We start from the raw sequence: 26,962 nt of genomic DNA, 5'->3' as shown, positions 1-26,962 counted from the left end.
TCATAAGTCATTAAAGTTTTCACTTTTAAAAATCCATTAGTAGCAAAGGACATGAAGCAAGGAGTTTGGGGACCTAAAGGCCAATTCCTACTTGGTTACAGTCTGCATATAGGACTGAGGCCAAAAGAACCACCAGGAGTCTTCCATGTCTGCTCTCCCACTCTGCAACTGAACCTTTGTGTGTGACATACCTATATCTGGAATGTTCTTCCCTTCTCTTTGCCTGGCTACCTCACTCCGATTGTTCTAGATCTGACCCACACATTTGGGCATGTTAAGACAATGTCCCCATCTTTCAGCCTGGATCAGGAGGCCCCCCCTTGGAACTTCCACAGATTTATTGAGGCTCTTCATTTTCTCTGTCTGCTTAACTGACTATCTCTACACAGGTTCTATGGGTTTTACTTTGGAGTCCCCAGCACTCACGATATAACAGGCACTCTTCCTTAAGGCACCCCAGGCACTCAGCATATGTTTAAATAGTTCATAAATACATTTGTACAGTAAGGGCGGGACAGATGATTTTGGTGGTCTTATCCAATGGTGAAATATTATGAAAAAAATCTTTATTTACCTCTACTGGCCTCCCAAGGAAATTCTTTTCGGTCACCTTGTAACGGTGGAAGTCCCCTTTGTGCTTGTAGGAGACATTGATGTCCATATTCAATTGGAGTTGTTTAACCAGGAGTGAATATTCTGTCAGGCCCTCGATGGCATTGATTGTATCCTATCAACAACCAGCAAGGCATGAATCACATTGAGCTTATTTATATCCCCCCGTTTGACAAACGCCCTTCCTTATGAATGTGTGCATCATTGTTGTTGGAGGCAAAACTCCAGTGCCCAAGTGCAACCATTGTGGAGGTGGAAGGGCGTCTCCTTTCCTCTCAACAAGGATGCTGCTGTTTGTAGGAACAGGAAGTAAGTGTGGTCTCAGACCTGGGTTCTCTACATATTCTGTTCAGGTAACCTCGGGCAAGTCACTCTGCTGAATGCCCCCAACTCTATTTTCCCTTCCCAATATTCCCTGTTTTAGTGTTTCCTTTCTTCCGTTTTTAGCACCCATCTCCATCTGTTATACTTTTATTTGTAGTTAGTTAAAATACTTTTCTTTATAGTTAGTGACCTCCCTCTCTGTCATATGAATCATGGAGTGAGTGAGTACTGTATCATGGTATCTGCGATGGTTTGATTGAGTCCCCAGGTTCAGATTGAAAACCTAATCCCCAGTGTGGCAATGTTGGAGATGGATTCTAATGAGAAATATCTAGGTCTATGGGAGAACCACCCTCACTAATGGATTAATGCCATTTTTGTCCTTATAAGTATGAGTTTGACCCTCTTTTGTGTGTGATTGTTCTCTTTCTTTCCTTCTCTTGACCTCTTTGCCTTCCTTCAAGGGATGATGCTGCAGGAAGGCCCTTGCCAGCTGCCAGATGATGGCACTTTAATCTTCTAATTCCCAGCCTCCCAAACCATGAGCTAATCCATTTCTGTTCAGTATAAACCACCTACTCTGTGGTATCTGGTTCTAGTAGCAAAAAACTGATGGATACAATATCTATTGCATTTAGTAGGTACATATGATAGCCACTCAAGAAATATTTGTTGAAGAATAAATGAGTAAATTTATCATTTTGGGTTTCATCTTCCTTACCTATAAAATGAAGAAATGTGGCTAGATGAGAGATGTTACATACACAGCTACTCTCTTTGTGCATGCCTATGGAAGCCAGTGCTAATCAGTAGGGTATTTTTTTTTCCCTCTCCTAAGCCTACAGTTGTCCTCAAGACAAATCCATTAGATGATTACTAGATTAATCCTTCAGGATCCCTGAACTGTATATTTACATATATCTATAAATATATGTAGATATACACATGTCATCACTATCTAAACATTCAGGGGGCAGAAAAGATGTCAACATTTCAGCTTAATTTTGAATATAGAATATAGGCAATTCCATCATTGTACAAACATCACAGAGTGTACTCACACAAACCTAGGTATACGACAATCACTCAACGTGGCCTCTTTATACAATGAAGAGATGCGGTAAACACAAGATGTGTGTGAGGTTTTTGTAAGTAGAGTGAGTATGCTTTTAAGTAATAACAAGTGTACTATAGGGGTGGGGCTGTAGGTCAGTGTACAGTTTGTGCTTAGCAAGCTCAAGGTGCAAGATTTAATAATCTCAGCACCCAAAATAAAAGTATAGTATATAAATAGACAAAACCAGTAACATACTCATTTATTATCAAGTATTAAGTGCATAATTGTATGTGCTATGCTTTTATATGAGCGGTAGTGCAATAGGTTTGTTTTTACCTGCGTTACCACAGGCATGTGGATAACATGTTACACTATGACATTATGATAAGCATATCATCACTAGGGAACAGGAATGTTTCAGGGCTCCCTGGAACCACTGTTGTATATGTGGTCTCTCATTGACTGAAATGATATTTTGTGGCGCATGACTGTATTTTATACAACTACATAATAGAATATAAAATAAACATACTCAAATAATTGATAGGTAGGTAAATATAACAATCAGTGTTTCTCTTATTTTTTAGTTGTTTTCTGCAGGGAAGGGTAAGGGTACCTTTGTCTACATGGTAAACACTATGTTACATAGGATGTGATATAATTATGTATACATATATAATATTTATATATACATATATAGTATATATGTAGTTATACACACACATGCACACAGACACACATTATTGCTTTAGTCAAGTAAACCAGTCACCTTGAATCCTTTTGGAACAAATTATTATTTTTTTTAAAAGAACTTACAAGCCTTTCATGGTCTCTAAGAATTAGGAAGGAATCCCTGGGCTTAGTTGGGAGATGGAAGTCCTGAGTTAGAGTCTGCCACTAATGCCCTGAGGGAACTCCCTGGGCTCACTTCCCTCTCCACATAGTAAGGATATCAATGTAGATGTCTAGGGGGCCTTCACTTCTAAACATTTACTTTTATCTATAGCGTGCTCATTTGGTGGGCAAAGCATGGAGGCCTGAATAAGTGTGGAATGTGTGGTGTGAGCAACAATAAAAATGTCTACAGGAGGATAAAAGAAGCCACAAAAGTACTACCTGGGTGGAGTAGAAGCCGCCTCCGTACCTCTGCTCCTCCGCTAGCCATTTGATGATGGGTTTGACATAATTCATGTCTTTCAGGCTGAGGCTGGTGAGCAAGGCGTAGGCGGTGGTTTCCACCATACCTGCGGTGCCAGTGTTAGGTGTGGAGCTGTCTCTACGCTGGAGATTGTCTTTCCAAAAGCGGTAAATGGGTGGATTACCTGGCATCAACACATCACAGAGGATTAAAAATGTGAATATGACACCACTTTAGTAGTGAGTATATTATCGCCTTCTCATTCCTAGAAGTTTCTGATTTTCTTTCTTTCTTTTTTTAATATTTATTTTTTAGGTGTAGATGGACACAACACAATGCCTTTATTTTTATGTGGTGCTGAGGATCGAACCTGGGTTCCACCCGTGCTACCTCTGAGCCACAATCCCAGACCCTCTGATTTTCTTCATATGAAGAAATTCCTCAAGGGTCCGATACAAAATGAGATCACTTATGATAAGTGACCAGGGTGAGGTGGTTCAGTGGAGTGGAAAGTACAATAAGCTGGAGATTAACAGACCCAGGTGCCAGTCTCTCCTCTAGGACTAACACCTCTGTCCACCTGGGCAAGGTTGCTTGGTCAATCTCCTAGTACTTCATGTAGATAATAGTTTCTTCCATGCAGTGAAACTTAAATAAGATTCTAAATGCGAAAAAATCTGTAAACCAGAAAGAACCATGCACATATAAAAGATTACTACTATTATTGACACTACAAAGTAAATTGGAGAACCTTTCTCCCTGAAGGAAAAAAATTCACATATTGGGAATTATTAGATTCCACTCACATCCTTATTAGATCTTTAATTATCTTCTTCCAATTGAAAGTACCAAAGGCAATTTCATATATGCAGCACTTTTCATAACATAGATTCTAATATATATAATATACATCCATATTATATATAATATGTATACATATGTGTGTATATAACATATAATATATAAATATATTATACAACATATATAATATATAAATATACTATATAATATATAATATATAAATATACTATATAATATATATAATATATATATATAATATATATATATTATTGCTTTAGTTAAATAAACCAGTCACCTTGAATCCTTTTTGGAATAAATTATTATTATATTTTTTAAAAACAGTATACCTTGAAATCATTTTTGAAGGTTAGTAAAAAATTCCATGTGTCTGTTTACAACTCATTAATTACATTATTTTCATGACTTTGAACAAGATACTTTCCCATACCTTTCAGAGACTCACATTTTCTGCATGAAAGATTTCATTTAGGTTCTGAAATAAACTTCCAGCTTGAACATTATTTTAATTATTAAGTTCTTTTCTAGCTCTTAAATTCTATGATTTTCTGATCCATATCATAATATGGAAGATGTTTCTTTTATGTGATTTTCGAAGTAGTTTACAAGAGGTTTGGAGGTATTGATAAAATGTAGTCATTTTTCAGTGAGGACAGAGTGAAGCTTTGTAGAAGGTCATAGACCTCATTTAAAAATAAAATTTTTATAAAACTCCATCCAGGAGAGGGCTCAAAAGTGTCCATCCAAGAGGCTGGGGTTGTGGCTCAGTGATAGAGTGCTTGCCTAGCATGTGTGAGGTACTGGGTTGGATTCTCAGCACCACATACAAACAAATAAATAAAATAAAAAAGTTCATCACTATTTTTTTAAAAAGTGTCCAACTATGCTGATGACCTTTGCTACCTGGTAGAATGCAAGCAGGTCGACCACTCCTTTGCTCAAAATCCTCCAGTGGCTTCCCTTCTTACTTTAAGTGGAAATTAAAGTTCTGGGCTGCCCTCTGGCCCTATAGCACTTTGACATGAATGAGACACAGACACCCTTTGCTGTGGATGGAGGTTGCTGTCAAAACCAGGGTGCGTACCTCGAGGAGCAGAGCACAGGCTGCTTCAATTCACCAGCCTGCTTGGGTGCTGTACACTTTAAATATGGCTTGTCATCCCCAAAGCTCATGATGGGGCTTGGTCCCCCATGCAGCAGGGATGGGAGGTGGAGCCTAATGGGGAGTGTTTGGGTCATGGGGGTGGAGTCTTCATGAATGGGTTAATGCTTTTTCTCATGGGAATGGATGAGCTATCCCAGGAGTTCAGTCCCCTTTTCTCTTTCCACATGTGCCCACTTGCCCATCTGCTTTCCACCAGAGGGTTTCATCAGAAGCTGAGCAAGTGCTGGCACCATGCTCTTGGACTTCAGAATTGTAAGCCCAAATAAACTTTTCTCCTCTATAAATTAACTGGTCTCTCGCATTCTAACAACAGAAACTGGACTGAGGCAAGTGTCCTAATCATTGTACACAGAATCCTGAAAAGTCCCTGTAATGGCCTCCAATGTGTTACACAACCTTGTCTCACTCCCCCCCCTGACCTCACTTCCTGCTCCTCATCTCAACTTTCCCGTGGTCACACTGGCCTCCTGTTACTCTTGGGGCACCAGGCAGGCTCATGCCTTGGGGCATTTGTGCTTGCTCTCTGTTCACCAGAAACACCCTTCTAGCAGCCACAGGGCTTGCTTCCTGACGTCCTTTCAGGTCTTTACTCACATACGGTCTCGGTCTCGTGCTGTATGATATGTTTTAGTCAATCATGGGCTGCTTATACAACAGCATGTACCATATGACCTGAGTGTGTACCAGGCTATGCCATCTATGATCATGTAAATATACTCTATTGTTCACACAATGGTGAAACTAATACGCACCCCACTGTTAAGTGACACACAGCTGCACCATCTGCTCTGTGAGGATTAAGCTGAAACATCTTACCTTAAATCCCAACCTTTACCCTTGTTATAACTTCTTTTCCTGCCTTATTTTTCTTCATATCAGTTATTACCAACCTGTTCACAGTTTTATTTTTGTATCATGTTTGTCTCTCCCCAAGTGGAATGTGCATTTCATAAGGGCTAGATTTTTTTCTTTGGGGTCTGTTTTATTTCTAGAGCCTAGGACAATGCCTGGCACATAGAAAGTGCCCCTAAGACACTCAACACACATTTTAAAAAAATATTTTTTAGTTGTCAATGGACCTTTGTTTTATTTATTTAAATGTGGTGCTGAGAATTGAACCCAGTGCCTCACACATACTAGGCAAGCGCTCTACCACTGAGCCACAACCTCAGCCCCCCGCTCAAGACACATTATTTGAATGAAAGAATGAATACATACTTACTGAGTGAATGAATAAATAAACGAATATCAACACTTGGTGCATCGCAGCGTAAGGACTGTTCCTTGAGAGCAGGGACTGTGTCTTGCTCAATCTTGTAGCCACCCACTTCCCCAAGTTTGCAGACTCTGTGTGCTTAGTAAACATTTGCTGAATAACTGTGCAGGATTAGTCTCACCTTTAACCACAGCTTCTTTCTTTAAGGCTGAAGTAATTAAACGAAACCTTGGGTGCGTTTTATCTCCCAGGGAAAGAGCATAGGCCACAATGGCCAGGGTAAAGGTGTTCTGGGGCGGGAGGGCATTTTCAAGCAGGAAGGAGTCCGCTTTTTCGAGGGCTGTGTTGATTTTCTGGAAACGAGAGCAGAAGAAACTCAAGTTTGCTTGGTCAAGCACCATCCTGTCAACTGATGAGCACAGCTCTCGGGGAGCACCATCCGGGGCAGGGGAGACGAGGGGTGGGAGGACACCACTGAGTGGAAATGGACAGTGTCTCAGCAAAGCAAGCCCTTCTGAGAGAAGGGGAAGAGCATAACTTGGAAGAAACATGGTTGTCCAAATCAGGTCAGGCTTTTCACCTCTGAATTCCCACTTTCCTTTTAGAGATTTTGTCCCTTAAGTTTCTGACTTCAATGTCAGGCCTGACCTCTGGAAAGAAGCACCAAGCACAGACACAACTGTCCCCTTCCCTTTCAGCATTGTGGAGACAGGTGCATGTGTTCAAAAGAAATTATGCTAAAAAATAAGTAAAACTATAAACAGCGGAAAAGAGAGCCCAGTTGCCAAAGTACTTTCTGGTCCTATGAATTCCTGGGAAAAGACTTCTATCACTTTGGGCTGACACCACTGGAAGAGTTACTATGAACGAGAGCCTGGAGTACGTGGCTGGCATCCCCTGTGGCTCATCCTCCCCCCTCCACGCATGCTTCTCCCACTCATGGCTGCGGGTGCCACCTGGTCCTCTAGGCACCTGGTTATCTGGTGTAAGTGTAAATGCAAATGTTTATTAAACAAACTAAAACTGTTTTTGTTCAGGTTCAGGTTCTGCAAATACCCTTGGTTTTTTCCATCTCGGTTTCGTATCCTAGATTGAAGGACATGTCTCATTGAATTCTGCTGTGCAGATAGGAGTATTTAACCTTAGCTCTGGGATCTAGCTCTTCCCACACCAAGAGAGCATCTCCATTAGCCTCTGGAAGCATCTATGTTGGTTCAAGTAGGAGGATCCTCTTTATTCACCTCAGCTTCCAGGCAAGCAAAACAGAACAGCCCAAAGGAGCAGACCTGTGCTTGTGTGGCCCCAAGTACTTGCATGTTACAAAGAGCTTCAGTTACTGAATTTAATGGCAACAAGCATACAGAAATATGTACAGTAAGAGAGGGGAGCTGGAGACACTGGGTCAGTCCTTCACAGTCCCCATTATTGTCCCAATTCTACAATTTTGTACTGTGTGCCACTGGATGATTACGTTCACCTTATTTACAGGCATCCATCTTCTGAAGTCTCAAGTAGTTGAGAGGATGTGGTCTCTAATAGCTATGATAGTTTTGAAAGCCTTTGATTCTGGAGTTCAAGTTATTTTCAAGTAATGTGAAAAAGGAGGGAAAGAAATTTTTTTCTAAGTGTCCTCTGATTGGTGGCTTCCCCACACTGCAATAAATGGAAGGAAAGCAAACTCTTACTTACCAGCAGGGAGCATATGTCAAAAGCCTTTCTAATCCCAATGACAACAAAGGCTGTGAGATACAAGGTGTTCTGTCCAGCCTCCACAGGCAAGGTACCCTAAAAATAAACAATGTTTTAAAAAAGTAAAATGATCTGGTTCTAATCTCTTCTTTGAGGCCCACGTCCTGCCCTCCCTTCACACACTCCACGTTTCTCCATGAGCTCAGGTCTTCCTACTCCAGGGCCTTCTGTTGCCCTTCTCCCCTGCCCCACCTCCTAGTCCCATCTGATACTTCTTCACCTCCCACCCTCAAATTTGCCACCTCCTTCAAGATCCCGTGAAAATATAGCACTTCTACAAAGCCCTGGTCTCTGTTCACCCGTATTTTTTCCTCCAAGGGTAGTGAAAATCCAATGCAATGCTGATAAGACCTTCAGTGAAATAGAGTCAACCCCATAATTTTATTTCCTGCCCCTCACCATCTAGCTCTCAAGGTCCCAGTTCTTTAAATGAACCACCTCCCCATTCTTTCTTTCTGCAATTCAAAATGCCAGGCATAACAGGTATACAAAAAAATCCTCAATGTCACTAAGCATCGGGGAATTGCAAACTGACACCACAGTGCGATATTACCTGACACCTGCTAGGATGCTATGAGCAAGACAATGAGCAAAAAGTGTTGGAGAGGACATGGAGAAAAGGGACCTCTGAACACTGTTGGTGGGAATGTAATGTAGGACAGCTACTACGGAAAACAGTATGGAGGTTCCTCAGAAAATTAATACAGAATTAATATCTACCAGTACCACCAGTGGGTATATGTCCAAAAGAGAGGAAATCAAGATCTCTAAGATATATTTTCCCTCCCACATTCACTGCAGCATTATTTGCAAAAGCCAAGATATGGAATCAATCTCAGTGTCCATCCATGGATACATGAAATATAGTGTATATATACACACAGTGGAATATTATTCAGCCTTTAAAAAGAAGGAGATCCTGTCGTTTGTGACAACATGGATGAACTCGGAGGACATTATGCTAAGTGAAATCAGCCAGTCATTGAAAGACAAATACTGCTTATATTTGGAATCTAATAAAGTTGAACTCATAGAAGCAGTAATCAAGGCTATGACTAGGGCTGGATTAGGGAGAGATTGGCAAAAGATACAAAATTCCACTAAGAAGAATAAAGACATAGAAGACTGTACAACAGAGACTATAGTTAATAACAATGTAGAATGTCATTTGAAAATTGCTAAGAGACTATATATATATCTCAATAAAAAAGCCCAAAACAACAAAAAAAGAATACATGTGAGATAATACATATGTTAATTAGCTTGACTGAATCATTCTATAATGTATACATACACCAAAACATCAGGCCTTATGCCATAATACATACAATTTTAATTTTAGTTAAAAAAAGAAATTTATTAATACTGATGAAAAACATCAGGCATGCTGTGGCTCTACTTGGAATGCTCCTTCTGTGTCCCTCCTATTTCTCCCAGGAGCTTGGTCAACTCGTTGTTTTCCAATTCCTCCCATCTAGGTTAGATTCCCTGCTTTCGTTGAAACTATTTATCCCTTTTCTCTTCCCCTCCCTCCCTCCCTTCTTTTCTTTTTTTTTTTTGTCCTGGGGATTGAACCCTTTTTGTTGTCTATTTTGAGACAGGCTCTCACCAAGTTGCCCAGGCTGGCCTTGAACTTGGGATCCTCCTATCTCAGCCTCTTGAGTCACAGGGACTACAGCTGTGTGCCACCACGCCTAACTATTTTTTCCTTTTCTTAGTATGTGCCACGACTTGAAGTTACCTGATGTCTGACTTCTCTGCTGAGTCCTGAGCTCTGAGGCTGCAGTGGCCACTTTGCTTGTGTTCATGGCTGGGTCCCTGCCACCTAGTACTTAATATCTCTTGACTCCTACTAAGTACATTAGTGAGCATACCCACATATATCTTGATTAGAGTTGCTAGTGCTTAGGCTAGCATTTGTACCCTCCCTTCTCTACCAGTGTATGAGCTTCTTTGTGGCAGGGATACTATCTGGGGTCCATTCTTCTCGGCTCTTCTGTCCTACCATGCCCAAATAAGCCCTGGCATGTATCAGGTGCTTGGTGGACGGTTGTTGAATGAATGTGGATGGGCAGGTAGGTGGGTGGATGGTTGGATGGGTGGATGAGTGGGTATCTCAAGAAGAAACGTGTTATAGTATTTTACTGTTCAAATAGCACCTTGATGATGTTAGTTGCCCCCATTTCTCATGGGAGTCCAATATTTTGCTATTGGTATAACAAGGGACCATTATGAGATCCACTGTCAATCATGGAGGTCACTTGTGCTTGATATGAAAGGGAATGGATAAGAGCAGGCAGATAAAAAATTCTGTTGAATCTTATGTAAGGTATAGAAGGAATTTCTGAGCTACCTTGGAGCGATATTGTAATTTCTTTGTAATTCAAGTTTGTAAGTAGATTTTAATCTCAGAAAACTCTTCCTTTTACTTTTTAAAACAAATTGACCCCCATCTCTCTTATTAACAGGGTCTAAAGAAGGTCTCATCTTTCACGACAACACCTTGATCTGCAAGAAGACTCTGAACTTTAGGTACAGATTCCACACCAAAGGGAGGTAGACAAATTAGTATATTTTACTTATTCTGAGGTCTCTGGAAGTTAACCCTTGTGAATCGCTAATGCCTGTTCTACCAGTCACTTATCTGACCTCCAATGAGCTAATTGAGGATCTCTCCATCTCAGAGAGTATAGGAAGGCTTTAGTATTCTTTGCCTCTTCACAAGAGGAGTTTCCTGCTAGATTACATATATGTTATTCCTCTTTTCTTCATCCTCCCTTAGTAGAATGAGAATGAAATTCATAAATAAAATTATTGCTAATTTGTATGTTTGACTTCCTTACCTGTAATTTTATTGGTTGATACTGAGAATTTTCCTTAAAAGATCCGTTTTCCAACTGACAATTCTCAACCAGCCACAGTAAAGAATTACAAATGGAATTTTGGTTCTGCTCTACATATTTATTTACTTGTCCAAGTACTCTTAGAGCAAAAGCTGTTAACCTTTAAGACAGAAATCAAATAAATATTTAGAATGCTGAATTCCTTTTGGCTTTCAATTTGCAGGGTGTGTTAGTTCATACAGTTTTATGCTTCCAAAGAAAGTAAAAAATTTAAAACACAATTCCAAAGGAAGTCACCATTTTACAAGGTGAGAAGACATTTGAAAGATTTCCAAAACATTCAGTCAATAATAAATGCGAACAGCATGTCTTCTGTGATTACAACAGTGTTAGTTAGCATAGAAGCTAAAATGGATTCCCAATGACAAGGAAAAAAAAATACTTTCTAAGGTTAAAGAAAACCAAGGTGAAAGAAATAATTTTGAGTCAAGATACTGACGCACGAACACAAGCCATGGAAGAGTAAAACTGTAAATTCTAGGTTGTAAAATTTGCACATTGTTGGCACCTAAATCGCTAAGGCTTGAATTTCCTTTCCCAGAACCCCTGAGATTGTCTTATCTCACTTCTCCCCTTGAAATCTGCTGTTGACACACAACTTGCCACTACACAAGGAACTTTTAACATCAGGATTACTTAGACAAAAAGCAATTTGAGTCTCTGTTAGGATCTAACACAGAGCTAGCTATTAGACAGGATGGAATTCATGACCTCCCCAAACACCTCTTTCCTTTCTAGCTGCCCAAGAGCTGCTCCCTCTTGGCCTCTCCACATCCCAGACTCAGACCACTTGACTCCCCCACTCCACTTTTCTTCACTTTAAAATTTTGTAGGTTTATTTAATTTGCTTTCTTTTTTTAAAAAAATATTTTTTAGTTGTAGATGCACACACAGTATCTTTATTTATTTTTATGTGATGCTGAGGATTGAACCCAGTGCCTCACACATGTGGGGGCAAATGCTTTACCACTGAGCTACAGCCACAGCCCATAAGATATTTTTGTGTGTATATGGCACTGGGGATCAAACCCAGGGCTTGTGCATGCCAGGCAAGCACTCTACCAACTGAACTGTATCCCAGACCTAATTTGTTTTCACTTGCTATTTTTTTTAACTTAAAAAAATTAATTAATTAATCAATTTTAATTAGGTATAAATGACAACAGAATGCAATTTGATTCATTGTACACAATTGCAGCATAACTTCTCATTTCTCTGGTTGTACACGATGTAGCATCTCACCATATGAGCAGTCATACACGTACCCAGGGTAATGATGTCCATCTCATTCCACCATCTTTCCTCTCCCCAGGCCCCCTTCCTTTCCCCTCCGCGCCTTTTGCAAAATCATTTGCTTTTTTAAAAACGCATTTTAAGTAATTAATTTTCAGAGGGAAAACTTTCATATGATTCAAAATCCAAACGCATAAAAGGATAGATAACGAAGAATCTTCCTCCTACCCACTCCCTACCCCCACTCTTTCTCGTAGATCCTTCCAGATATTAAAGACAAGACAAAAAGCTCCCTGTTACCTTTCCATCCCAGCCACACCAAAGCAGCAGTATATTTACATTATCCTGTACTTGGCTTTTTTCATTTAATAATATACCTTAGAGTCTATATTAAAACATAGTTTCCTCATTCTTTCACAGATGATTTTATATATTACAGTATTTTGGTACAGATGCCTGAAACTATTTTAGCTATGAACCTGTTTATGGGTCTTTATGTTGTTCTTAATCTTTGTTTCAATAGCTTTATTAATTTTTTAAAAAAATTTTAAGCTGCAGATGGACCCAATATCTTTACTTATTCATTTATTTTTTACGTAGTGCTGAGGATCGAACCCAGTGCCTCATATGCCTGAGCCAAATGCTCTACCATTGAGCCCCAGCCCCAGCCTCTCCCCACTTGGGTCCCTTTTCTTAATTTTCCTCTGAGGACATCAGAAGGTCATTTTTTATTCTGTTGACTTTTAGGGAAAAGAATTGAGGGATTCTCTTCCTGCAATCCCCTAGTCTGCTCCCAAGCAGGAGGAACACTTCCATGATGGCCATATTCAAGAACCCTCACTGGGCCTTGTATGGTGGCACACACCTGTAATCTCAGCAGCTTGGGAGGCTGAGGCAGGAGAGCTGTGAGTTCAAAACCAGCCTCAGAAACAATGAGGCACTAAGCAACTCAGTGGTACCCTGTCTCTAAATAAAATACAAAAAAAAAAGGGTTGGGGATGTGACTCAGTGGTTGAATGCCTCTGATTCAATCCCCAGCATCTCCCTACAAAAAAAAAAAAAAAAAAAAAAAAAAAGAATCCTCACTGGAGCTCTTTTGGAATCTAGCTTCTGGGAATGTCTTTTCTGTTAGCATCCTAGAGAAGCCTAAAAGTGTAGTTCTAGGCCAGGCTCCCTCTCCATCTGTTAGCTATATGGCCACTTATGCACCCTCCTTGGGCTTCAGTTTCAAGGCAATAGCAATAAAGAGAAAAAAGGTTCTCACTCCTGGAATCTGTTATAAGGATTAATTATATGACCACACCTAAAAATAGTTCTGGCTTACAGTTACATGTCCAGTGGGTCTAAGTGAGTGTATCTGCCTCTGTTTGGTCCTGGGGTGCCTCAGACCCAGAGTCCTTCAGGAATGGATATTTAGACAGCTCTTCACTAGTTAATAATGAAGCAAGAGCATCTGGCTCAGGCTTTTTGGGTCCTCTTCTCACTAACCTGTCTTTTCTAGATGGCTCTGAAATTCAAAATTTAAGTGTGACTTGGAGGAAAGGAGAAATTGTAGGTTATTTGACTTTCTTTTGTTCTAGACCTTTCTTTTGTTCTAGACCTTCTCTAGAAGCTCTTTTAGGCTGGCTTAGCTCTTCTAGCTTTACAATTGGATCTGGTATACTAAAAATTTGTAGTGGAAAAGAATGTTTGAAACTACCTTGAAGAGAAATCTGACAAAATGTAATGAAACTGAAAATGTGCATGCCTTACATCCCAGCAATTCCATTTCTGGGGATACACCCTACAGATACTCACAGGTGTGCACAGAAAGACATATGAGTGTAATTTCTGAAAATTGGAAAAATTGTCCATCAAAATGAGAACGGATAAGGAACATATGATGTGTGATATATTTGTAAAATATAATACCGCATGCAATGAATGGAATGTATTAGATTTACCTATGTTGCTAGACCTAAAAACCTAAATATTGAAGGAAATAGGCAAGTTGCAGAATGATAGCTAGTTTGATACTAGTTTTGAAAACCTTTTTTTTTTTTTAAAAATCAAACACAAAAGGGACTCTTATGAATTATAATAATATAACACAAAAAAGTTCACAATCATCAATTCTGGCTTTTGTTAATATAAATAGTATACTTTTTTGTATATGTATACTTTTCAAAGTATGAATGATATTTTTTTGTTTTTAGTCTTTATTTCTCCAGAAAATTTTTGTGGGTATTCACGTGCTGTTTTCTCTTATGCATATTATTTCTTTGAAGGAACTTACAGAGTCAAGGACAGTACTCGTACTCATTGCATGCAAGTGCTCCTGTTTCGGGCTAAACGCTATCTACTCCGCCTTGCCCCGACCTCTTGAAGGGCTCTGGTGTTGACCTAGAGGTCACATCACCTCCTCTCAGGATTTCTGTTCTCCAGGCTTGCTTCCCAGTTCATCTTGTGGCAGTTTCTGGTCAGCACTGACACCCTTCTACTCCTGTAACCTAGTGTTACCCTCTGGTTGGTGTGCTCCCAGGACCCATGAATCTTTGAAAATGTGCCACCTACATGTGGTAGGACCCAATTCTGAAGTCTAATCTGTGGCACATGACTTGGAACCAAAAGCAAAGGGAGGGGTCAACAGCCAACTGAGGAGCCTGACTTGACGGGTGGGGATGAGGGTTAGGGCATTGCCGGGCACTGATGAAGGGAACAGAGAAGCGTGTCTGAGAAGGAGAGAATGAATTGGGTACAGACTGTGCTTGAGGCCTTGGGCTGCAGAGCTTTGGAGAGAAGTTAGGCCTGGAGACATTAATTAGGGAGTCATCAGCATAAAGATATGGAAGTCATAGGCAAAGATGAGATTGCAAAAGGAGAGACTGCAGGAAATAAGAGACCAGGGAGGAAATCCTGGGGACTCTTGATAGTTAAGAGGAAAAATCTAAAATTAAATCATTGAAATTTATAAACTCCTTTAATGTGTTTCACATAGTGGAACCCACCAAGGTTGATAAGCTATGTTTTGTTAAGTGTTTTGTCAAAGCATGATAGCATTTTTTTGAAAATAGACTGCTATGTGGACTTTTAATTCATTCAGACTACCTTCTCCTCAAATTATCAGAATTACAGAAGTTATAATTTATTGAATAAATACTTATTGAGCACGCGGTATGAACCAGGCATGTACCAGGCATTAGGCACATTTGAAACTGCCCACATGCAGCTTATGTTCTAATGGGAGAGACAGTGGAATAAGTAAGAATGTTAGTACTAAATGTTAAGGAGAAAATGGACACAAACAGAGAAGGACAGGAAAGTGCTGGGATGAAAGCAAGTCGCCATTTTAAATAGAATGATACAGCAAGGGCCTCACTAAGAAGGTGACTTCTGGTAAAGACCTGAAGGAGATAAGAGAACCAGCCTTGCTGACACCTGGGAGGGATAAGAGACAGAGGGAACACTCGGTGCAAAGGTGCAGAGGTGGGAGCCTGCATGGCGTGGAGAAATCACATAGGTGAGGTGACGTGGAGATCAGCTAGAGCTTTCTAACTCTCAATTAAAAGTTTGGATTCTACCCTGGATAAGATGGGAAGCTCCTGAATGGTTTTGAGTGGCCTGGCCTAATTCGCATTTAACAGAGTTGTTCCAGCTGCTGTGTTGAGTATAGACCAAAGAGGATCCAAGTCTAAGTCGGAAGGCTAGAGGAGGCTAGAGCAATCATTCAGAGAGGATGCTGGCTTGGCCAGGATGGTGTGATGGAGTTGGTGAGAGCTAGCCAAATTCAGGATCTATTTTGAAGATGCAGCCAAGGATATTTGAGGATCAGATGTGTGTTATAAGAGAAAAAGAGGAGTGAAGAATGAGATAGGCTTTTAGTCAACTGGAGGAACGGAGTTCCGTTATGATAGCTATTCTTTAATTAATCAACTACTACATGAAATATAAGTTAAAAAAAATCTTCTACTTACCAAGTGCTGGCACTTCCGTCCCTCCACATGCTGTAAGAATGGTCAGCATTTTTGTAGGACATGATGCTCACCATCCCTAAGAGGCACCAGAAAAAGAGCACAGAGCTCCATTGAACTCCATTTCTACTCAAAGAGTATCAGCCCCTGGGAGCAGTAAACTGCATTTGGTGTTGGGCAGCAAGCATGTACTCTGTGTCCAACACTGAACTTCTCAAAGGAATTACTTGAATTGGCAATTATCAAGTAGAACATTCTAATCTCATTCAAAGAGGAAGAAAGTGTTCAGTGGAGTTTGGAATGCAGGTGTCTTGTCTCCCATCCAGGCATTTTGGAAAGTTAAGCCAAAATGCTAAAGAAATAGTATCTATTTATATAGCAAGGTCAAACTCATGTTTTTCCCCCCTAAAATTCTTTTGTAATTAAGCTTTTATATAATTCACAACTTAAATGCTAGTTTAATTAAATATTTGCTTGAAACCCACTGGATTATTATATAAAATAGATTATTTTTACCTTCTTTTATTTTTTTCTTCAGGTTCTGTTTTTTAGTTAATGAGTTAGGATGAAAAATGTTCCAGTGATTTCCTGTTTCCAGGTAGTGATAAACATAGAATACAGGGACAATGCTCATGAGCTCTGCCTCTGCACTCCCCTTGGGGAGGTGGGTGAGGAGGTCAATGCCTTCTGGACTCAGAACAGTAGACAGCACTTCACCTATCAGCAGTCCTGAAACAAAAGAAATCAAAGAAGACACATCCCCTTTCTATCAACATCTAACAGTGTACTCTAAAGAGAGAGGATCAACCATCTCTACTCTGCTTCTCAAAAATGACAAGAAGAACCATCTGGTTAGGAATGTGAACTTTAAAGAATCAAAAAAGACTTAAAAACATTACTATTTTATAGTGGTAGATGGTATAATACAGAAGACAGATTACTGCTTAGAGAACATGGCAAACTGGTTGCCATTCAACCTGATAGATTTAGACCATTGTGAATCATAGTAACTATCCTCCCATGAAGCAAAGCAAAGAGCAGGAGAAGGGAGTGCTGGGATCGCTCTGCTATAACTCCCTGTGCAACCTTAGGCAAGACATTTTCTGATAAATCCAACAATAGGATTGTGCATGATCAAAAAGATCCTTTCCAGTAGCAATGATCTGTGATTCCAAGGTTTTGTCTGAGATAAAATACAGTCAGGACATGCTGTCATATTGTGTTAAGTTATTGAATTATGAAGGCCAGAGACCAGGGGGAGCCCATCAAAGATGCCACATCTGCGAACATACTGCAGGGAGAGATACTGCTGTGGATTCAAAGTGTGTGCCACCCCAGAACCTATGCCGAACCCTAACCGCCGAGGTGATGGTATTAGAAGGCTTTGGGGAGATTAGGTCAGGAAGGCTCAGCCCTCATGAAGGGATTAATGACTTTATAAAAGAGGTGTGGGAAGCTGTTCACACGTTTTTGTCATTTTCCCCCTGTCTTTTGCCATGTGAGGTTGCAGCAACACGGGGCCACTTGGGAAGCAGAGAGCAGCCTTTGCTAGACACTCAATGTGCCAGCACCATGATTCCAACCTCCAACCTCCACAACTGTGAGAAATACATATTTGGTCTTTCTTAAGTCCCCAGGTTCAGGTATTTTATTATAGCAGCACAAATAGAGTAAGACAGCCCCTCTGGGACCAGTCATTCTGCAGGAAAGCAACATATCACAAAGCCTTCTGTGGAGCAGGATTAGTTAGGACCCTGAAAAGTTCTTTAAGTCCAGAAGCACCTGCACCCCCATTTTAGTAGGGTCTCTGGGCCCATGACAGCCCTTACCCTCCATCATGGGAGAATTAATAATCTCCATTTAAATCGGGCGAGTGGCAGAAGACAGCTGCAGAAGCCATCAGGCATTTGAAAAGGGTGTGGGGGTGGGAGTAGCAAGCGACAGGGTACGCTCAAGGGCAGAGCTGTGTGTGTAGGGAATTGCAGAAACATAAATGCAATAATCACGAGGATATTTGATTTTTGTTTGAAGCACAAAGTGAAGTAAGTAATAAAAATGGGATTTATTAATTTACCTTTTACACTCAAAATCCTTTTGACATTTGTTTTGGGGACCAAATCTAATGGTATCCTGTATGGGAATTCCTTTCGTCTGCTAATGACACCTGTAAATTAAAAAATGATGAGACTTACAGACTTCTTCGGGGAAGAGATTTTTTGCAGATTATTTATAAGGTACCTACTGCCAAATAATTTTTCAGAATAAAACACTTCAATAATAACAATTTTATTTTAAAAGAAAGAAAAATCATCAAGATTTTTGAAAATTAAATCCTAGGCTTATATAATCTTTTTAAATAAAAAATCTAATTTGACTGTAAGCTTTCTGACATGAAATAAATAGGATATATCAAGTTTATTCACTAGTATAGGGTAGCATGCCATTTTGTCCAAAGAGAGAAAATTGTTCCTGGAACTGAAATCTAAAAATAACTAATATGTAATATCTTAGTCAAGGTTATTTGAACACTGTTGGGAAGCATGACCTGAAATTCTTTCCACTGTCCCCTGTCAGTCTAATTTAGCTATCATTTTTTTTTCCTCTATGTCCTCAACAGCAGAGTTTTAGCATACTGGTCTCAGGAGAATTTTTCTATTACAATCACTCAGTGGTTTATATCACAAAATGATAACATTTATCATTGTACTGATAGAGTACCAAGCACTGCACTAAATTCTTTAAATGTGTTATTACATTGGATCTTCACAACACTTCTGTGTGTTAGGTCTATTTTTATTATTTTAATTTTATAGATGAGCAAATTGGGCTTGGAAAGGCTGAAGGCCACTACCCCAGGTGGAGCTGTGATCTGAGCTGAGGAAGTTTTACTGCAGAGTCCACTGTAGTCACCAGAAAGAGAATCTACCTCCTGTTGTCCTGCTAAGAAGGCTCTTTCAGGACAGGAACTATCTCTGACTCAAACTGAAGTTCACAAAGTCCCTGGCTCATGGAAGATGCTGAAGAAATGAGTGACAGTTTGCAATTTAATGGACGAGCCACATGGCTTTGCCAAAGATGCAGGAATGTTCCTCATGAGACCTCTTCCTCCATTAGCCTTGAAAAGTGCAGAGGAGAAAACATTCAGCATTTGTTTTTGGAGGATTGGCTAACTTCACTTAGCATTATCTTCTCCAACGCCATCCATTTACCTGCAAATGCCATGGTTTTGTTCTTTTTTAATGCTGAGTAAAATTCCATTGTGTATATATGCCACATTTTTTTTTATCCATTCATCCACTGAAGGATCTAGGTTGGCTTCACAGTTTAGCTATTGTGAATTGAGCTGCTATAAACATTGATGTGGCTCTGTCCCTGAAATACCAAATATTTCTCTGATACAAGGAGGTTGACTCATAGTGGGATTGGGAGAGAGAGCATGGGAGGAATAGATGAAATCTAGTTAGGGAAGAGGGGTGGGAGGGATTAACAAGGCTAGTGGAATGTGATGGACATCATTATACGAAGTACATGTATGAAGACTTGAATTGGGTGTCAACATACTTTATATACAAACAGAAATACAAAAAGTTGGTATTTATGTGTATTAAGAAGTGTAATGCAAAAAAAATAATGTTACCTTAGATTAGGTAGAGGGAAGTGAAAGGAGGGGAAGGCAGGGGATGTGGAGATAAGAAAAATAGAATGAAACAGACATTATTACTGTATGTATGTATGTGACTGTATGACCAATGTGATTCTACCATATGTATACTCAGAAAAATGAGAAATTATATCCCATATATGTATGATACAAAGTATATAAGTGCATTCTACTGTCATGTATAATTAATTAAAACAAATAAAAAATAAAAGTGTTGAGGATATTACATTAAGATAAAAGTCAGTGAAGGCATTTAAGAGTCTTGTAGTATGGCTGATGGAGCTTGGAGTTCAAAGAGAGCATCCTAAAAATATATGGCACTGAGCAAGACACAACCTATAATTCAGTATGTTTCTTAGTTGGATGGAGGTAATAACTTTTTTCCTCAAAGGATGTGTGTGATGTGAAATGGTATAGATAGAGAAATTGGCATACAGTTCATGCTTGATGCATGACACTTATTTATAGAGAGGTGTTTGTGAATATCTAAATTTGAGCTTCTGCCATTTTCTCCCCTGATACCTGCTCTTGATTATTTTAATTCTCATTGACAACTCTGCTACCAGATGGAAAAGCTAAAGGAGGAAGTTAGAACTCAGGAAGTCAATTTTACTTCTTTTAAGAGATCATGAGCAAAGAACCATCATGACATCACATGTAAAAGTAGATTCTAGAAAGATTAAAATGCTAAAAAGCTGAATCTGTAAAATCAGTAGAATGAGATATCCATCAATGTCTTTTTGAACTAAGGGTAGAGGAAGATTTCTTAAAGATTATCCCAAAATAAATAATCATAAATCAGACAAATTATGATGGATTTGACTATCCCAGTATAAAGAATCATTGTTCAAAACCCATTTAGATTTTCTGTTACTCAAAGTATATCAGAGACAAAATGAAGAAGAAATGGACAAATCCAAAGGGAAATAGGAAAAGTTAAAAAGATGTGAATAGGCAATGGGCAGGTGGAAAATTTAAACAGCTAATAAATATATGAAGAGATGCTTAAAATTAACCAGAATAATCGATACTAAAATGACAATGAGATATTACTTTATAGCCATCCAAAAAAAATGACACAATTCACAAAGGTAAGTAACAGAAATAATTGGTAATAGCTAGGGAGAGAAGAGGACCCTTGTGCTGGTAGAAGCGCAGGAATACTAAAGAGTAAATGACATTAAATATGTGTGTGCCCTTTGACCCAGCAGTCCCACTATATAGTCCAGATAAATGCTTATCCAGATTTTTCAAGGCTAATGCTTCCCAGTGTGCTATGAGACCCCATTCTCCCTCACCCATACACATATTTTCATATTTCCTTTAACATTATTATCATCCATGTACTTTTTCAGGTTCATCCTGATTATTTCTAAAACACTGAATTCTGTAGAGTGTCACTGTGGAATAGCAATTTCAATATATAAATATTGGAAGTATTAATAAACTCTATAAGATAACTGGATAGAATTGATTGCCATCTTAACCCTCTTTGGCTTCCTAGAAGGCAACGAAACTGCCTGAATCTAAGTTGCCTAAAATTATAAGGAAAAAAGGTCACACGACAAGATGGGAAAGAGGAGTAGACTTGTTTCCCTTCCCAGTGCCGGGTTGGAATCCAGGGCCTTGTGCATGCTGGGCAAGTGTCCCACGACTGAGCTATATCCCCAGCCCAGAAAGTTTTAAACTAAGAAATTCCCTAGAGGGATTCATTCTAGATAAAAAGATCATTCCTCTCTTTGACCCTACTGTTTACACATAGGACAAATAAGACGGGGCTGGGATTTTTCTTGCAATAATGTCAGGATAGGAAGCACTGTTGATGAAAGGACATGGAGGCTCTGAGGCTCAAGGGCTCTGCCCCAGGCCTGAGATCTCAGAACACGCAGTGTCTCTACCCCTAGCCCACTCAGGAGTGTCCTCTGTGGGTGTGTGCCTGGGTGGCTACATGCACGTTGGAAGGAGCTTTCTGTTGTTACTCTGCTGAAGTCATCCTTATTCAGTTTGTGATACCCAGCTGATTTAAAATGTAAAAGTAGTAGCACTTTGCTTTCCCTGAGGAAACAGAACTCTGAGTATAGTGGTCTTTAATTGTAAGTAAATGTCTTTTCCCCCACTGTTGCATCATGAAAAAAAAAAAAACAGAAAGGACTGAATATGACAAGAAGATAAATTGTAACAACTTAATATGAAGAATGACAGTCTGTCTTCCCTTGTTGAGAAGAGTTGTTCACAAAGCACATTCTAAAAAATTCAGAAATATATATTGTATATTTGTGTGTAGGCGTTGACTTAATACACAAATGTTTACAAGAGTCTAGCTTCAAGGAGTTTGCATATTTCAGTTGAGGGAAAATCAAAGAATCAGGAGCAATAAGGAATGGATTTGTAAAGTGATCAACATTATTGTGTTTTCAAATAATGCATGCTAAATAATTATGCAAATGACATTTTCTTTGGACTTATGGTAATATAACATAATAGTATAAATTATTATTGTGATGGATAGAAAATAACTGACATATGAGGGAATCCACACAATTCTTAGTATTTCAATGCTTTGCATTTAAAATTAATGGAATAACCTTTGGTCTCAATCCTACAGTTTATAGCATAAAAAAATGTTATCAATAAAGTCGGTGATTTAGGAAGCAGACATTTCTGATTCTACACATTTAACATTTTGAAAAGTAGCATTTTAAGTTACATGTGCACTTCAATTTCTAGAGCAGAAAGACAACACATAAAATACATAATCATTTTCCTACCATAAATTCCCTGAGGGTCCAGAGTAACACCAGCATAACTCTCCCTTTTGACTCCTTCTGGCTAAAGTAAAGGCAGAAAACATCAGTTAAGAATATAATTAAATTTACATGACCTGAATTTCTCGAATCAACTTTTTTGGTCTACTTTCCCAATTTAAAAAATCTTCTTTTCTTGAAAAAGCAAACTATATATAAATACTTGCATGCTTACATGGCTATTTGTATGATCAGAGCAAGCCCTTAAATGGAAGTTATGATAGGCTGGGTAACTTGTCTAAGTGCTTGGTATTTATTAACTATTTATTAACTCTTTAACCTCTGAAAAACTCCATGAGGAAGGTGCTATAATTACTCCCATTTGACAAATGAGACAATTGACACATGTAGAGATGGAGTAACATATCCAATGTCACACTGCTGGAAGTGGGGAGCCAAGAGTCAAAGCCAAGCAGCTTGCTCCAGAATCTGTGCAAGGATGCACAGGAATGGGCCTTGCACAGAACAACTCAATCCAGGTTCACAGAAGGGAATTCCACAACTGAAAGCAGAGCTTGGAGAATGAAAACCTAGGGAGACCTATCAGTAACTAGCAATGTGAACCTTGCCAAGAATCTGACCTTAGTTTAAATTAACATTGTTCTAAATTGACAAATACGAATTGTATAAGAGAGTCTTAATATTAACATGGAAACATTTAACAGACTATGGGATTAATGGTATTTAATAAATGATTATTTTCTTCCTTTTTCGGCTTGCTCACTCACTCATAAATTGGAGAGTTAAGTTCTTTAAAGGCAAAGGTCATATGTTATTTTTTGCTTTAACTTCAGAGCCTAGCATGATATCTGACATGTACATTTCAAGATGCAATTTCTGAATTTGTCTGGGGAAACCCTGGAAGACACATACCAATTTGTTAAAATAGTGAATCTCTGGGTGTGGGGATTATTGGTGACTTTTTTTCTTTCTGTGGCTTTTTTCAGTATTCATATTTTCTTCAATAAAAAGTGCTGTTGTTTTATTTAAAAAAATCTAAACATGATTTCAAACACACAGAAAAGTTGCAAGAATAGTACAAAAAAAAAATCAGAATGACCTCCATTCAGATTCCTCAACTGTTAATATTCTGTGACATTTACATTATTGTTTTTCTCCTTTCCTCCGCTCACCTGAATCATTTAAGCATACGTGATTGATAACTTTTTTTTTTCAGAAAAAGATATGTTTAAAAAGAATGCTTTTCTTACCACCACTCGCAATGTTTTTACTAAAATTTCTTTTCCAAGCGCTGTCTCCAGGGAAAAGTTGATATGGTGGAGGCCAATTTCCAGGGGGAGCAGGCTGAAGGTCACCAAGTGACTGGAGGAGCCCTCTACTCTCTGGCGCACACATTTGGAGGACTTTGTCCCCTGGGGGTCAATGGTTGGGCTTCCTGAGGTACAGATTCCCTCCTCAGCTGACATTTTAACACAAAACTGAAATATCATCAGTGAAAAATCATATCAATCAAATCAATCAATCATATCAACACTGAGTTATCACTTGAGTCATACATTTTATGAAAAAAAAAAACCCAAACTTTATCTCTGGGAACATTTACCCTGAATTTCATTTGATTAGACAAGCTTTTCCCTGAGGCTTTAGTGATGTTAGGGTGACCCCTTACGTTCTCAGGCATGGCAGAAAGCTTGCTTCTGATTTCCTAACATACACACAAGCTGCTGTGGAGCTGAGTGATGGGAAAGGATGTCTAGAAAACTCAGCCCTGGCTTGGAGATGCCTGGTCTTTCTTAGGCCACTACCTCCTAAGTGAGGTACAAAGCTACTGTCGTTCTCCAAGCTGTTCTGAGAGCATTATGTTGTCTCTCTGTGTTTTGTGTTTGGAACAGTGGGAGCCTCGGGCTCAGGCACTCCACGTCTTACTCCTCTTTGTATCTTTTAGCCCAACCTCCAATATTCACTAAATGATGATTTGATGAAAGGTTGAAAACTACATATCTTGGCCCATGCACAGTCCTGCCCAATATGTCCCCAACTTATTTTTTATTAACTTCCCACTTGTACCCAGTTTTACAACTAAACTCTAGCTCTAAAAATACCTAGATTCAAACCTTGGTTTTCTTATTAACTGTGACATGGGACAGATTGCATGACTTCTCTAGTCTTCCATTTCCTCATATTTATTATTGGTTAGTAATAGGACTCATGGACTTATGGCCCAAACAGTGAATATTTTTCACCTTTCCTCCAAAACCTGGTGAAATGATAAAATCAAGAACTATACCTAAAAGATTCAATCCATAAAATTGAGAGTAAATCAAGATAAACAGAAGAAAGCATCAACATTTAACAACTAATTTTGAGGAATTTCTCAAAAATGTAAAGTTCCCTCTCCTTCTTATCCCCTCATGACACAGTGACAACCTGAGTTGGTGGGTTAGGAGCTGAAGAAAATCTCAGGGTCACCTGAAGCCAGTGATTTCCCCATCTTAACCAGAGCAGATAGAATGGATGAAAAATGAAAAGATGTAATGTTGAGCTTACTTTCATTTTTAGCAATAAATATTATTTATCCAGTTACTAAACCAATTGTTTAATGACTTTAGAAATACATAATGTCATGTTATTTTATCAGTCGTGTACTAATGATATTTATAATGGTAACTAAATCCATAATTCTTTGCCATTTAAAAATACTTCATTTTTATGTGTGTCATATCTTTACCGCATCAAAGTATGACAGGATAATCAATAGAATGGAAAAATTCAAGCATAAAATATAGGACAGTGGAATAAAAATGAGTTCATAAAGAAAAAGGAATGACATATAATCTGTTAAGAACTTATTCAAATTTTTAAAAAATGGTTTACAATGTTATTTAGATTACATTATATATATATTCAAATGTGATATACAGTCTTATTTAAAAATATATATTTAAATATTTCAAAGCAATAGATTGGCATTATAACTCATAATGAAATATTTTATATGAAAACTTAAAATGTGTCAATGGAATACATAATTCTTCAAAACTTTAGAGGGCGAATAAACCAAACTTGGGTGGAGCTACTGAAATAGTCATCTCTGAGAATAAAATTGGAGATGTAAAAATAGGCAGAGAGATTTTTAGACGGCATTGGATTCCCATAGGAAGTTTGGTGATTGTGTGATTTTCAAGGGAAGCCAGCCAGCCTCTGTACACTTTTGTTTTGAGGTGTGCTGGCAAAGGGGAGACAAGTGGTGAATCCCATCAGGGTTGGACCTTCATGGATTGTACCCTGGAGTGACAGGCTCAAGGGAGTCACCATCTTTTTAATCAGTGTGGTTATAATGATGGCTCATTACTGTAACCTGTACAAGGACTAAAGAAACAATGGCAGAGGGCCAATGGCTAATTAACAAGTAATCAAGTTGTGGACTGGAGGTGTTGCTGGTGCTGCAGAACCCTGCTGTGAGTAGCCAGTCAGAAGGACAGGAAGGAGGCTACGACTCAAGGGTGAGATGTTTGAAATCAAGACGCTAGGGAGGGTGACAAGTTCCCCAAAGTGAAGATGAATATGAACAGCTAAAATGGACGCAAGGAAAGAGGAGCTAGCGTCAAGGAGCTCAAGGAACTCAAAGGTGTGAAATGAACTAAATATGAACTCACCCTTCCCTGAACCTCCACAGTATACCAACTGCCTTGGGCACCTTGTTCTGGAGCTGCATGAACACTTGTCTCAACCCTTCCTCCCTTCTGTACCCCTTCTTGTACCAAGCTGCACATTCTGGTACCACACTCCTTGTAAGTGCGTGGTTATACTGCTGAACTGAGCTGAATTTCTGTTTTTGTGCATATGATAATCATACCAAGGACATTCTCAGAACCCCGTTTCTTCTTCCACACCACGAATACCTACTCACCATTATGCCAGAAGTCCTGTAGTTGTAAACAGTTCCCTTCAATTGGATCTGCTCCCCTCGCACAACAGAATACGGGATGTTCATTTCCAGGAAGATGTCTTTGAACACCGTAGCCTTGAGGGTATCAGCAACACATATACCTTCAGCACAAAGGAAAAGCAGAGCAGGGGCACATCAGGGAACTCCCATCCTGCTTTGTTAGTACTGAAATGTCTCATGTTGGCTCTACTTCAAAGTAAAAAGAATATTACACCGTGTTTTTTTCGGTTTTATGATCCATGTTCTTAAATTTTCTGCTCATTGATCTTTATTCTTTTTTGGCGGGGGGCATACCAGAGATTGAATCCAGGGGCACTTAACCACTGAACCACATCCCCAGCCTTTTTATTTTTACTTTTGAGACAGGGTCTTCTGAGTTGCTTAGGGCCTCCCTAAATTATTGAGGCTGACTTTGAACTAG

General features: G+C 39.1%; 1 protein-coding gene across 2 annotated transcripts in view; it reads right to left on the bottom strand.

Annotated features, from left to right (window-relative positions):
• The window catches only part of LOC308640414 (complement C5-like), a gene marked incomplete at both ends in the record, with an annotated part of 84,717 nt that overhangs the window by 20,609 nt on the left and 37,146 nt on the right, over window positions 1-26,962 (bottom strand). For both annotated transcript variants that reach the window (XM_081278487.1, XM_081278488.1), the window contains 11 exons: window positions 575-727; window positions 3,110-3,315; window positions 6,513-6,684; window positions 8,021-8,116; window positions 10,924-11,083; window positions 16,170-16,245; window positions 16,683-16,895; window positions 18,241-18,330; window positions 22,596-22,656; window positions 23,843-24,070; window positions 26,503-26,642. In XM_081278487.1, the coding sequence (XP_081134613.1) occupies window positions 575-727; window positions 3,110-3,315; window positions 6,513-6,684; window positions 8,021-8,116; window positions 10,924-11,083; window positions 16,170-16,245; window positions 16,683-16,895; window positions 18,241-18,330; window positions 22,596-22,656; window positions 23,843-24,070; window positions 26,503-26,642 (1,595 nt within the window). The remainder of the gene's footprint in view (window positions 1-574; window positions 728-3,109; window positions 3,316-6,512; window positions 6,685-8,020; window positions 8,117-10,923; window positions 11,084-16,169; window positions 16,246-16,682; window positions 16,896-18,240; window positions 18,331-22,595; window positions 22,657-23,842; window positions 24,071-26,502; window positions 26,643-26,962) is intronic.

Source organism: Spermophilus citellus (genome assembly GCF_964194105.1).
Source record: "Spermophilus citellus genome assembly, chromosome: 2".
NCBI classification, from domain to species: domain Eukaryota; kingdom Metazoa; phylum Chordata; class Mammalia; order Rodentia; family Sciuridae; genus Spermophilus; species Spermophilus citellus.
Note: the sequence above shows the minus strand (reverse complement) of the source record. Positions and strands in the feature narration are given on the sequence as shown.